We start from the raw sequence: 12,448 nt of genomic DNA on the forward strand, positions 1-12,448 counted from the left end.
CTAAACCAGCATACTTAAATTTGTATTAGCAATGTTCTCCATTAAAATAAAATTATAGCATTATATATTCTTGGCTTAGAAAAGCAGCTTTTATTGTGTAGAACAATATTGTTAGATATTTTCACTATTGGGATAATTATATCTTTTCAGAATTCTTTTGCCATCTTTTTTTTTCCATTTGAAATCTTATTTATTCTTTCATAATTCATTCATATATAACATCCTTTAGTCATAATACCCTTCCCATTGTCCACTCTTACTTCCATTGCTTTCACCATATCTCTTCTACCAAAGAGTCCCCCTCCTACTCTCATGTTTTGTTTTTCTCTTTTTATTACTTTGGTTATTTGAAAATTTCATACATGTATGTATTATGATAACACTCTTTTTTTTATCTCCCTCCTGTCCCTACCAACCCCCTGCATTCCTTCTAGTCTTTTCCCCAGACTCATGTCTGTGTGTTCGTTTGTTTGTTTTGTGGTCCCACTGCATCTAATAAGGAATGACTATGTGAACATGAGCAGGCAGTTACTTACTTGAACAAGGGCTGCTTACCAGAGGCTGCCACACAGGAACATGATCTGTGCCTTACACCCTGGCAACCAGTAATTGCTATAGGTCCTGGAAAAAAGTTATCAACTTATGAGTCCCTCCCCCATTTGTGATGGTTTATTAGTGGGCCCAGTCTTTTGAAGGTTTGTGTAGGAAGTCACTGCTACTGTACAAAAGTTAAGTCATGTCTAAAATACAGCATTTCACAGTATTCTTTCCCATTTCTGTTCTCTTCTTTGGTGTTTCCTAAATTTGGAGGGGGAGGGATTAAAGATGTTCTTTTGTGACTGACCATTCAAAAATGTACTTATTATTTTAGTGCTTCAACCAGTTACAAGCTTTTCGTTAACATGTAAAATATTCTTTTATCTGTCAACCCCTCTCATCTGTATATCCACCTAGGTTCCTCCTTCATAACTGGTTTTATTTAATTTATTGGTAAACGCCAAACTCATGTTTATTTCCTGATAATAATCATCCACTTCCTCTTTTTCTAAGACTTTTTCTACATCGAATTCTTCATCTATTATTTGTATATCTCATCATGGGTTTTTATAGTAAAAATGAAAATGTTTAATGTCATTTTCTATATTGATATTTCTATGTAGGAAGTGTCTAGTCAGATTTGGGGCCTCTCTTGTGGTAATATGGTAATCACAGTCTTGCTGTTGTTGCAGGAGTGATGATAGTTTTTCTGCAGCACTGTTCACATCATTTGTTCAGTAGATACTGGAGTCTGGGATTCATTATGGACAGACAATTACTCTAACTTTAGGTCCCTGTGTTCTGCCAAAGACCAGAGTTCCTGCTCTCGCTTGTCTTGAAGTAACAAATGTGAAGTGAAAGTAGTAGAGAAGTAGGAGAGTAAAACCTAATGGAAGGAGGGTAGCAAGGTAAAAACCAGCATCAGTTTATAAGGCTGAGGTAAATGCATAATAACCTGGGAGGAAGAAAAGGTAGGTTTTCTTTTTAGAAATGATTCTTATAAGTACCTTTCTAATTTCTTAGAAATTACTTTTTTTCTGATTGTCAGAGTAATGTACATTAACTATAGAAACAAGTTAAAAAAAACGAAATGTCTCACAGACAGAAATAATGTTAATTAACACTGTAAATGTGTTTTTAGCTTATTTAAAATGTACATATATATTAATGAGACGATGATTTTTTTTCCATGTCAATTTGATATTTTTCTGATAAGGTTGAACAATAGTTAAGAGTATGTATATGAGCATTTATTTATTTATTTATTTAGACAAGGTAACATACAGTTAGTTATAAAAGGTCTATCATTGTAAAGAAGCTTGCTAATCAGATCTATCAACTTGAGTTTGATCTCTAGAAGCCATATAAAGATGGAAGGAAAGAACTTACTTCACAAAGTTGTCCTTTGATCCATGGCATAGGCCTCCTGCGATCACACACATATAGTACTGATGAAATAAGCAATTTTTAAAAAGTGGTACACCAATATATATAAATATGTATATGCAAATATATAAATATATTGTATGTGTATATATATGTAAAAATATATTGATAAGTAGGAACTGATTTAATTAAAGAATTGGATTAAAGTATTGGATATGTATTAAAGGATAGACAAATAAGTAGGGAGCAGAAAGTAGGATTTTATAAGTGATTAATTAAGGACTGACTCACTAAATTAGTGGACATATCGGTAAATAAATAGACATGCAAAGGAAAAAAAAGTGGTATACCACAAAAATATAAGAAAGGACATTTCCTGAAATATATATGAAATAATTTATAAATGTATAATTTATAATGATTTATACATAAATAATATATGATATATACACATGTAAAATGTGATTTTTATTGCCAGTATACCATTGAATTGAATTGATTATTGCAGATTTGGTCAGTTTGTATGTGTAATTTAGGCTGCTTCTCTGATAGATGGCTATTATGATGGTTAGCTGACTCTGCATTGGACAGCATATGTGATTCCTGACGCTATATCTCTATAAATAAAAGTTGCCATATTAAAGGGAATATAAGAACTTAATGTTTTTCCTGCATTTACCTTTTATGAAAATAGCACTGGTTGCATTTCCTTCAGCTATATAAGATTATATCTTTGGAGTTTAATACTATTTTCTTTTAATTTTCTATTCTTAGTAAACATTAGCACATAATTTTGAATCTCTTTTTAGTTACTAATGAGGATGGCTTTTTATGCTCGACTAGATTTTTGTGTTTGCTTGAGTATCTAGATAGAATATTATCTTTTAGCTTGTTTGAATTCTGTGTGTGATCTAACGATATCAGTACTCTAAGAATACAAGTAGTTTGCTTTCCTAGTGTATAATATAAATTACATAACCTAAAACTTAGTTCCCATTCACATTTTATATTACATGTACAACTTTATAAATTGTTCAGTCAGAAGTGCTTTATGTATTTTGTTTGTTTTACAAAGATAAAAGTGGAAATAAATGTTATATTAGTTATGTTGAAAGAACAGTAATAGATAGTATTTTATAACAGGTTTGTTGATTTGTCATTTTAATTAAGTTTGTGTTTTTTCCCTCCATGCTAATAGCTACAAGTGTATTCATCAGAGTTTGGAGGACAATAATAGATGTCCCAAGTGTAATTATGTTGTGGACAATATCGACCATCTCTATCCTAATTTCTTGGGTGAGTCTTTGAAATTATTTTTATTATACTCTTTCCACAAAAATACATGCTAACAATGGCTTATTCAGAAATCCCATTCAGAAGGAAGCAGGTTTCTGTCTGTCACTCACCAGGGTGTTTTCATCTTCTTGGGCTATGGCATAGATTCTATACATGGTTAATGCCATTTCAGTTATATTTCAGTTCAATAAAAGCAAACCCAACATGTCATTAGAATTTTGTACACGTTTGGACAGAATGTAAGGTTTCGAGGAGTCGTCAGAGGTTTAGGCAAAGTTTATGTCTCTGTAGTATTACATGTTTCTGTGTTTCTGCTGACAATGTAACAGTGAGAAGTAACGAAGGACGTGTTTGATGGGGAGGGGGAACATGTGCTTGCCCGGTCAGCGTTTCTGATAGGAGGAGGAGAAGATGGAGTAGAGAGATCCCTGCATGAGGCAGGTGTGGAGTATATGTACTGGAAAGGCTCCAGGAGGAAGAGGGAAGGTATAAACACAGATTTTAATATTGGAAATGGAAGAACTGGAGTATAACTTTAAGTATAAATGGTAGAAACTTGGAACTAATTTAGTCAGGTGCTGGTGTAAATGTAACAGTTAACGTTTTAAATTGAATGTGGTGGCCTGTGCTCATACCCAGTACTGGAGAAGCTAACACAAAAGATCCAGTTGGTGGTCAAAAGTAAGTTATCTCAAAATAAGGTATTAGTTTTATACGCTGAATGTCTTAAAATTACAGACCCAACTTCAGTACAGATTAAGGAACAATGAGATTTAAAGCACAACAGAAATACTAAGACTAATTTTATATGGCAATAAAATATATAAATAATTTATGATGGTGACAGGTTCCAAGTAGAATGCCCTTCCAGTGATAAACAAGTAAATGAGGTGTCTGAGCCTGGGAGCTTCTAGGCTGCTCAGGACACTAACTACTCTGGTAGAGGTTTGTAACTTTGATAAAAGGGGAGAAGAGAGAACTGAAGGGTGAGCTAATGACCGATACCATTATTTAATCAGTCCCTGCAACTTAATGAAGCCTCTGTAAGAACCCAGTGGTGTCTGGAGCAGAGACGTGCATGTTGCTGAACCTGTGGAGGTGCTAGGAGAGAGCATGGCTTGCGTGCCTGGAGAGTCGGCAGCTTGTGTCCTTCCTGCACATCCTGTCCTGTTGTTCATCTACACTGCTGCTTTACTTCTGGCCTTTATCTTTTGTAGTAAATCAGCAAATGTAAAACAACACCAAAAGAATATGAAAAATTGAACTCAAAATACACAGATTATATACTCATTAAGGTTCTGCTAGAAAGAATTACAGACATGTGGGGAAGCTTTGTGTACGATGTTTGTAGTAGGAAACAGCATGGTGTTTTCTGAAAACAACCCAAAGTTTTCATTTCCTGTAAGTAGACACCAAGCAGAATTCTGCAGAAGTATTTGTATATGCACATTCATAGTATCATTAGTCACAGGAACCAGGAGACCCATTATTCACAGAACTATTATTCACAGGACATCAGCTGTGGAAGGCTAAATGGATAAAATACAATATAGAATATTACTCAGACTTGAAAAGGCAGGAATTTCTGACAAAACCTAAATAAACTCCCTCAGTATATTCAGAGTCCCTTTTTTTCTCTCCCAGATCTTCTCTCCTAAACTCCCTCAGTATATTCAGAGTCCCTTTTTTTCTCTCCCAGATCTTCTAAGACTACCCCATTTTCAGGGCCTTTAGATTATCAGTCTTTAGATTATCCCCACTTTCCACCCCCAACCTATTTGTATGCATTTCTGTGTTTGCAAAATTTGTAAATCAAGTTTTCTTAGGTTTGTTGTGAATCAGCCTCTTATTTGCAAACATTTGCATCTATATTAGATCTGGTATGGTGGTGAACACCTGCAATTTGACAGCATTTCAGAGGCTGATGCAGGGGGATTTTTAATTTAGTTTAAGCTTGGGCTGCAAAGGGAGGCTCTGCAGTGTTGTCTGTCTGTCTGTCTGTCTGTCTCTGCCCTCCTCTTTCTTTCCCTTCCCTCCCTCCCTTGCTCCTCATTCTCTCTCCCTTCCCCTCACCCCTCTTCCCATTTGTCTGTGTGTCTGTGACTGTCCCACAAACTCACACTTAGTTCGTCCTCCTATTATGGACTGTGCTGTGTTTATGCATGTGGTATATTTTATGGTAGTCTTATCCCGGTGTTAGGCTTATTCTTGAGATGCAACACTGAGATACAACAAGTTGTGTAAAGGGTAAAGGTTTTACCTTTTTTCAACCTTACCTTACCTTTTTCTGAGAACTGATTGTTTATCCAGATTAGAAATAAAATCTGAATATGAAAGTCTTACGCCAAGTTAATATATGTAGCTTTATATTTGAAGAAACTTCTGCTTTATTCTCATTTTATAGTGTAAAAACCAAAACATATTTTTTTAAGAAGTGCTATTAAAAAAAAAGGTAAAGCCTATTTAAGAAAAAAAGATTCTTTTATTTTCCAGACAAACTCCTGCTTATTTAGAAGTACAATTTTAAAGATGAAAATTTATTTAGTTCTTTGAAAATTTCATATACTGTGCTTGTGTCACCCTTCTCGGAATTCCTTCCAAATCCACTCCCCACTGCTCTGTCGACCTAGCCTATCAAGTCCAATTTATGCTGGCATATATTTTTAGACATATGGCCTTCTAGTAGGTGACACTTAAATTTAGGCATTGGTTTAATACTGTGTTCATTTAGCAGAATAATAGTAGTATGTTCTTTTCTGACCCCTATAACCTACTGGTCAAGGTTTTAGGCCTGACAGTGGTGCTGGGTATTGTTTCTTTTTGTCATTTGAGCATTAAGTCCAATCAGAAAGTGGTTGGTTACTCACTCCCATAATGGTTGTTCCATTAATATTTATCTATTTTATATATATAATATATATATATAAGTATCGTGTATATAACATACCATTTTGTGTGTGTGTGTGTGTGTGTGTGTGTGTGTGTGTGTGTGTGTAGATCAGATGGTTCACAGCAGTATAAGGTTGGTGATTACTTTCCTCCTCTAGCACTGTGCATAGCACCTTCTTCGAAGAATAGCTTTTAAGGGGGAAAATACTCTGTTTCAGTATCTACCCAAAATTCTGATTTAGTGTTTAAGGCTTATTTTGCTTAATTACATTATTCCCTTACTAAAAAATGTTTATTTTTGAACAGAGATTTTGTGTGTGTGTGTGTGTGTGTGTGTGCACGCGCGCGCAGCTTAGCTTGTCTTTGAACTTGTAATCTTACCATGGCAACTTTTTAAATGTTGGGCTATAAACCTGTACCACCATACCTGGCTTTTTTCCCTTTGTAATATAATCTTTCTGTAATATTTAGGCTATAATACTCCATACCAATTAACAGTTTGTTTTCATTTTCTGTTCATTTTGCAACTTACAACCTTTAAAAACTTGATTTAATCGTATTGGAAAGAATCAATCAAATACAATGGCATGTGACACTAAAATATGCAGTAACGTGCAATATTTTAACTATTTAAATCACAATTCTTATTCACATGCTAACAACTTAATGTAACCGAAACATTAAACTCTGTCTTACTCCTTTAAAAAGATTGGTTTATTTTTATTATATATATATGGCTACTGTGTTTTTAAATACTTATGTGTACTACCTGTGTGCCTGCTGCTAAGAAGGCTAGACAAAAGCATTGGTGAATGTGAGTTTCTGTGTGGGTGCAGGGGACTGAAGGTGGGTTCTGGGGACTGAAGGTGGTCTTCTGTAAGTGAAACAAGTCTCCTAACTACTTAGCTGCCCTGGTACCCCCACCGTGGTTTATTTTTACTTGTTCATTCTTTATTGTGTTATTTCAAGTTCTTTCACTCTCTCTTTTATAGATTGTAATAATAATGTCACGTATTTGTTTCTACATTTTAGAATCAGACTGATGTGTTAATATTTCTACTCTTAACATTTCACCCTATTAACCTTCACAGAGTATCCTCTTATGTTTTGGGAGTTGGTCACACACTAGCACTGTATACACTTTTATCTGTATTCTTTTTTATTCACTTTTTTATTTAATAGACAGCATAGCAACTGTGGTTCCATTCTTACTTGACCTTCATATGGCCTGTGCATTTGTAAATTTGTATCAGTGATAGTATTGATTATTCCATTATATTACAACTACTACATCGTATGTATTTCTTGTACTAATTTGAGTTATTTGATGCTCTGGATCATTCATTAATTTTTGAAGCATCAAACCTAAGGTTTCTTTGGTACCAATCTTGACTTATTTGTAGAGTGGATGATCTTATACACCATCTCTGTCTTGTTCCATTTTTCACCCAAATAAGTTCTGTATCCTAATAGGGATTCCTAGCACATTGATTAGCTTTTTGGATCAGTTGGCTGTAAGAACAAACAACACAGCATAACATCCCCAAATACAAGTAAAGTGCCTTAAACATTATTTAAATTGTATTCATTTTAGGAGAATTTCCTGAGCTAATTCAGCACTTAATAGATAATGTTAAAATTCTTTCTTTCATGAGCATAGGCCTTTGTTCTTTACATAGCTATTCCAGAACTTCAAAATGGCTTTAAGAAAGTTGAAAAATCATCTTATTCTGGAGACAGGGAGATAACTTTTTTCCCTATATAGTCTGAAAGACAGCACACCTCTCATGGTTTAGACTGTTTTTAGGGCAGCACATGACATTTCTATAATCTGGAGGGGCAGAAGCATCAAGAGTCCAAGTCAGTCTTGGCACATAGTAAGACCTTGTCACAAACTGAAAACAAACCATGTGACTTCTTTGACCTCACATAAATTACTGGCAAAGAACAAACTGACTAGTTTTTCTTCGATTACTTGCACCATGGTTGAGAAGAGATTTGGCGTCTCTGATAGTTATATGACATCTGAGATTTGGAAAATTAATCATATTACTAAGAAGGATGAGATAAATTTGTGTAATTATCAGCATCCTTCAAGGTGTTTATAGAAAAGTTACCACAAAGCAAAAGTTTTGAAATCTTGTCTCTTAGAAGGCACTTAAATGTTTTTTGCCTGATGAAAATTATCTTTATTGAGTAACATATAAACGGGGGGAACATACGAGAAAGAATCTCTGGTGGTACTAGAAGATGTAGTAGTAATAAGTATAAAAAATTATTTCTAATTTTAATTAGAACAGAAAGCTACTAATTTCTCCTTTACATTTCTTTAGCTTTGGGACTCTGTAAAGTTAAGATAAAAATTACTTGAGAACAATTAGAAGATAAATAAATTTAACAAAAATACAAATTTTGTATGCTTTTTACTTTTGTTTTCAGTGAATGAACTCATTCTCAAACAGAAGCAAAGATTTGAGGAAAAGAGGTTCAAATTGGACCACTCAGTGAGTAGCACCGTATGTTTCAGCTCTTATTACTATTTCTGTTTTTGTTTGTTTGTTTTACAATGCTGGAGATTGTATATAGTAGATAAATATTCTATGAAATAAGCAATATTTTTAGCCTTTCTGATTGCTATTTCTACTAAACTAATTTTAATGTTTTTATTTCAATAATAGACATTAATATCTAGTAAAGAATGGTCTTTTCTTAAAGGGAGTTTATTAAGGGTATGCTACATAAATAAGTAAATAATAACTTTCTTAAGTGCATTGTCTGTAACAGTTTATCATACAAACCATTATTTTCAGGGTCTGGTGGCGTCACCATGGATAGAGTTTACTTACATCTAGAGTTTGAAGGGTCAGATGCCACGGTACTGTGAATAAACTGCTCAAAGTTTCTTTATTAAAGGGATTAGCCCCAAACTATTGAGATAAGTGAGCTTAAATTAATATTTTGCCAACTGCAAGACTGAAAATACTGTTTTGACTCATAATACTTAGAAATGTCAACTTACTATTTGACTTCTGTGTACCTTTTATACTTATTAGCTAAATTTATTCAAAGTAGAGATAATGTTTAAATTGTACCGCCTGTAATTGGGGAGCGGTAAGTTAGAATTTGATCGTAATTTTACTTTTGGTATATTAGAAAGCATTTCTTAAATTTTTGTTTCAGAATTTAAAGCTGTCTTGTTAAGTTGCTATGTTTCTTTTTAATTTTAGAATGGGCATAGGTGGCAAATATTTCAAGATCTGCTAGGAACTGATCAAGATAATCTTGATTTGGCTAATGTCAACCTCATGTTGGAATTACTAGTGCAGAAGAAAAAACAACTGGAAGCAGTAAGTGGTGCCTGAATTAAAAAGATGCTTTGTTTTAAATGATAATCTGGTTATTTTAACATAAAAAGTATCTAGAAAGGTTTGGAAATAATAGGCCATTGTCAGTAATTGATTATTAGATCAAACACATCTGAAAAGGCATTTTTCCAGCTCCTGTTTTGTAGACCCTAAAGCAAATGAAAAGAGGATAATAGATTTTCAGATTGGACAAAACTGTGCACTGTGCCAACAGTGATGTAGTTACCAACTTTAAGTTATGCATTATGCATTGTGGAGCAGAGGCTCTGGGATTGGGAGTATCAGGTGTCAAGTTTAGTACAGGTTTGATAGATAGATAGATAGATAGATAGATAGATAGATAGATAGATAGATAGATAGATAGATAGATAGATAGGAAGGAAGGAAGGAAGGAAGGATTGATAGATGTTTATGAAGTAGGTGGAGGATTGGCAAGAGGGTAAAAGTCCATGCCATGCAAACCTGATGAACTGAATTCCCATAGTGGAAATAGACAACTGACATTAAAACATTGTCCTCTGACCTCTACAGGAACAGGAACACACACACACACACACACACACACACACACACACACACACACACACACACACACACACACACACACACACACACACAGTGATTAAGATAAAGAAGCAAGTGGAATAAATGCTCCCTACTTAGCTGAAACTTCTTTCTCTGCCTTAGGAGAAAAATCAGATTTCACTCCTCCCTCCTGTAGAACAAACTCATTTTTATTTAGGTCTTTGTTAAATATAATCTAGTACCTTTTTTTTGTTTTTGTTTTGGTCTTCTTAAAAATAATTTTCTACATATGTACATATATGTTTAATATACTTTGATCATTTTCTATTCCAGTATCCTCTTAACCTCTTTTCCCCTCCCACCAAACACCACCTTCCTAATAAGTCCTCTCTTGCCTTAATGTCTTTTGTGTGTGTTGGGAGGGATCAACAACATTTAAATAGGAGCACAGAGCTGAGAGAGTGTTTACTTGAACAAGGGGATTTACTGTGCCAACAGTCTCCCATTAGCAACTTCTGTCTCCCTAAAAGAGTGGTGAGTGCTGATTGGCTCCGTCTTTGGAAGGTCTTGTATAAGTCACCACTGTTGCTGTGAGTTTGCGCATCTGTCTTCCAGAAGGTGGTATTTCACAGTGAGCCTTCTTTTCTGGGAACTTTTATAAAATAGCAATATCAGAAACTTTAGATCTGACCAGATGTCTGTTTTAATAGTGCTTCAGATAATTCTGTAGCATAGTAAGATAAATGAAGGTTTTGTTAATCTTTATTTTCCCTTTCAAACCTATAAGATGTTAGAATTGTATTTGTTTATAAACTGTCTCTCATTCTGCTTTTAAGTCTTGACATATATTCTATTCATCTGCAGTCCTTTAGTTCATTTCAGTTACCAATTTGAGTACTTGCCATCCTCCCTTAATGTTTTTTATTTATTTGTGTATGTGTGCGTGTCTGTGTGTGTGTGTGTGTGTGTGTGTGTGTGTGTGTGTCTTTTCAAAGGTTTGGTTTTCAACACACTTTACAAAAATATACTTATTAATTTTCATATCTGTGAGTAGATGCTGCATGGCTTTTTCTGGGCAGTGTATTTTCTGTTTACTCCCAATAGAGAGAGGGTAGCTTCACATCAAAGGAACTATTTCACCCAATTCCAAGCAAGGCTCATCTAACAGAATTCTCAAGGGGAACTGCTCTACTCCCAAAGAGCCTCTTCTTCCGAGGGAGAGGTTCCAGAGTCTTCTCCCCATCCACCTCTGAATGCTAATAGGCCCGATCTTGTGAGAAAGGCATATGTTTGTTCCTTTCCATTTATTAATGTTTATCTTAGCAAATAAATTTTTTTCAGAAAAATTATTTTCATGTTTAGAAACTACATTAGCTCTATTGTGATTTTTGTCTTGATGTTGTTGAGTTTGTTTTGGGGGAAAAGAAGCCATTACCTATAAATGTTTTTTTTTTTTTTTTTTAAGGAAAACATGCAGAGCACTAATTTCTTCTGTTCTAAATTCTTTATGGAATGTATGTTGACTCTTCTTTGAAATTGCAACTAGCAGATGGGAAAACATAGAAGTAGTACAACAACATAAGTGAATTTATCTGTAATACTGATTATACTGTTGTTAATGAAATTTTTGAAATTTTATTTGTTAAGGAAAATTAAAATTTTCTATTCTAGGAATCACATGCAGCTCAGCTACAGATCCTTATGGAATTCCTCAAGGTTGCCAGGAGAAATAAGAGAGAGGTATGCTATTTCATGTTTGTTTAGTTTCTGTTATTCCTTGTATCTATTGTATAGAAGTATTTCAGGCTAAAATATGTTTAAGTATTTTAATTTAAAAGCATTTAATTTGGGGGTTTTGTTGTTGGTTTTTTCCTCTTTTGTTTTTGTATTTTGTTTGTTTTGTGTTTTAGGCTAAGTCTCACTATGAAGCCCTGACATCCAGTCTTCAGTGGATCTTACTTGAATGGCTAGGAATATAGTTTAGTTGTACAGTGCTTGCCTACCATGTACAGTGTAAGGCCTGTGAGTCCCAGTCTCCAGGACTGCCAGCTTACCATAATGATTCATCGCAAAGCAATAAAAGTAGAAAATAGAACTATCGTGAATTTGTCTCAAAACCTGGAAATTTAAATAAAACTTGAGATGCAGCTTTTCCTATAGGGGAAAAATATGTGTGAAAAGAAGAGTTAAAACCTATTTGCAGTGTCTTAAGTTATGCAGGACACCTAAAAGACAATTTTGTATTCACTAATGTATATCCATAATGTTCTCATACACACATTTATTTCTTTAGCTCTTAACACACATAGATAATATGAAGATTAATTTTTTGCTTTTGACAACATTTAAAAACTAACACTGAAATCTGAGTTTTTCAAATCTCTTTTAGGACTGCTTAAAAGGTGCTTGTAATTATTCAAATTTTATTTGTTTAATTAATTAAATGATTT

General features: G+C 34.1%; 1 protein-coding gene across 4 annotated transcripts in view; it reads left to right on the forward strand.

Moving 5' to 3' along the window:
- Cop1 (COP1, E3 ubiquitin ligase) overlaps positions 1–12,448 on the forward strand; it is a 141,226-nt gene that overhangs the window by 19,881 nt on the left and 108,897 nt on the right. For 2 of the 4 annotated variants that reach the window (XM_063272480.1, XM_063272482.1), the window contains exons 3-6: positions 3,122–3,219; positions 8,548–8,624; positions 9,336–9,455; positions 11,670–11,738. In XM_063272480.1, coding sequence (XP_063128550.1) covers positions 3,122–3,219; positions 8,548–8,624; positions 9,336–9,455; positions 11,670–11,738 — 364 coding nt within the window. The remainder of the gene's footprint in view (positions 1–3,121; positions 3,220–8,547; positions 8,625–9,335; positions 9,456–11,669; positions 11,739–12,448) is intronic. The other 2 variants (XM_063272481.1, XM_063272483.1) reach the window with 1 other exon arrangement.

The sequence above is a fragment of the Rattus norvegicus genome, chromosome 13 (genome assembly GCF_036323735.1).
Source record: "Rattus norvegicus strain BN/NHsdMcwi chromosome 13, GRCr8, whole genome shotgun sequence".
In the NCBI taxonomy this organism is placed as follows: Eukaryota; Metazoa; Chordata; class Mammalia; order Rodentia; family Muridae; genus Rattus; species Rattus norvegicus.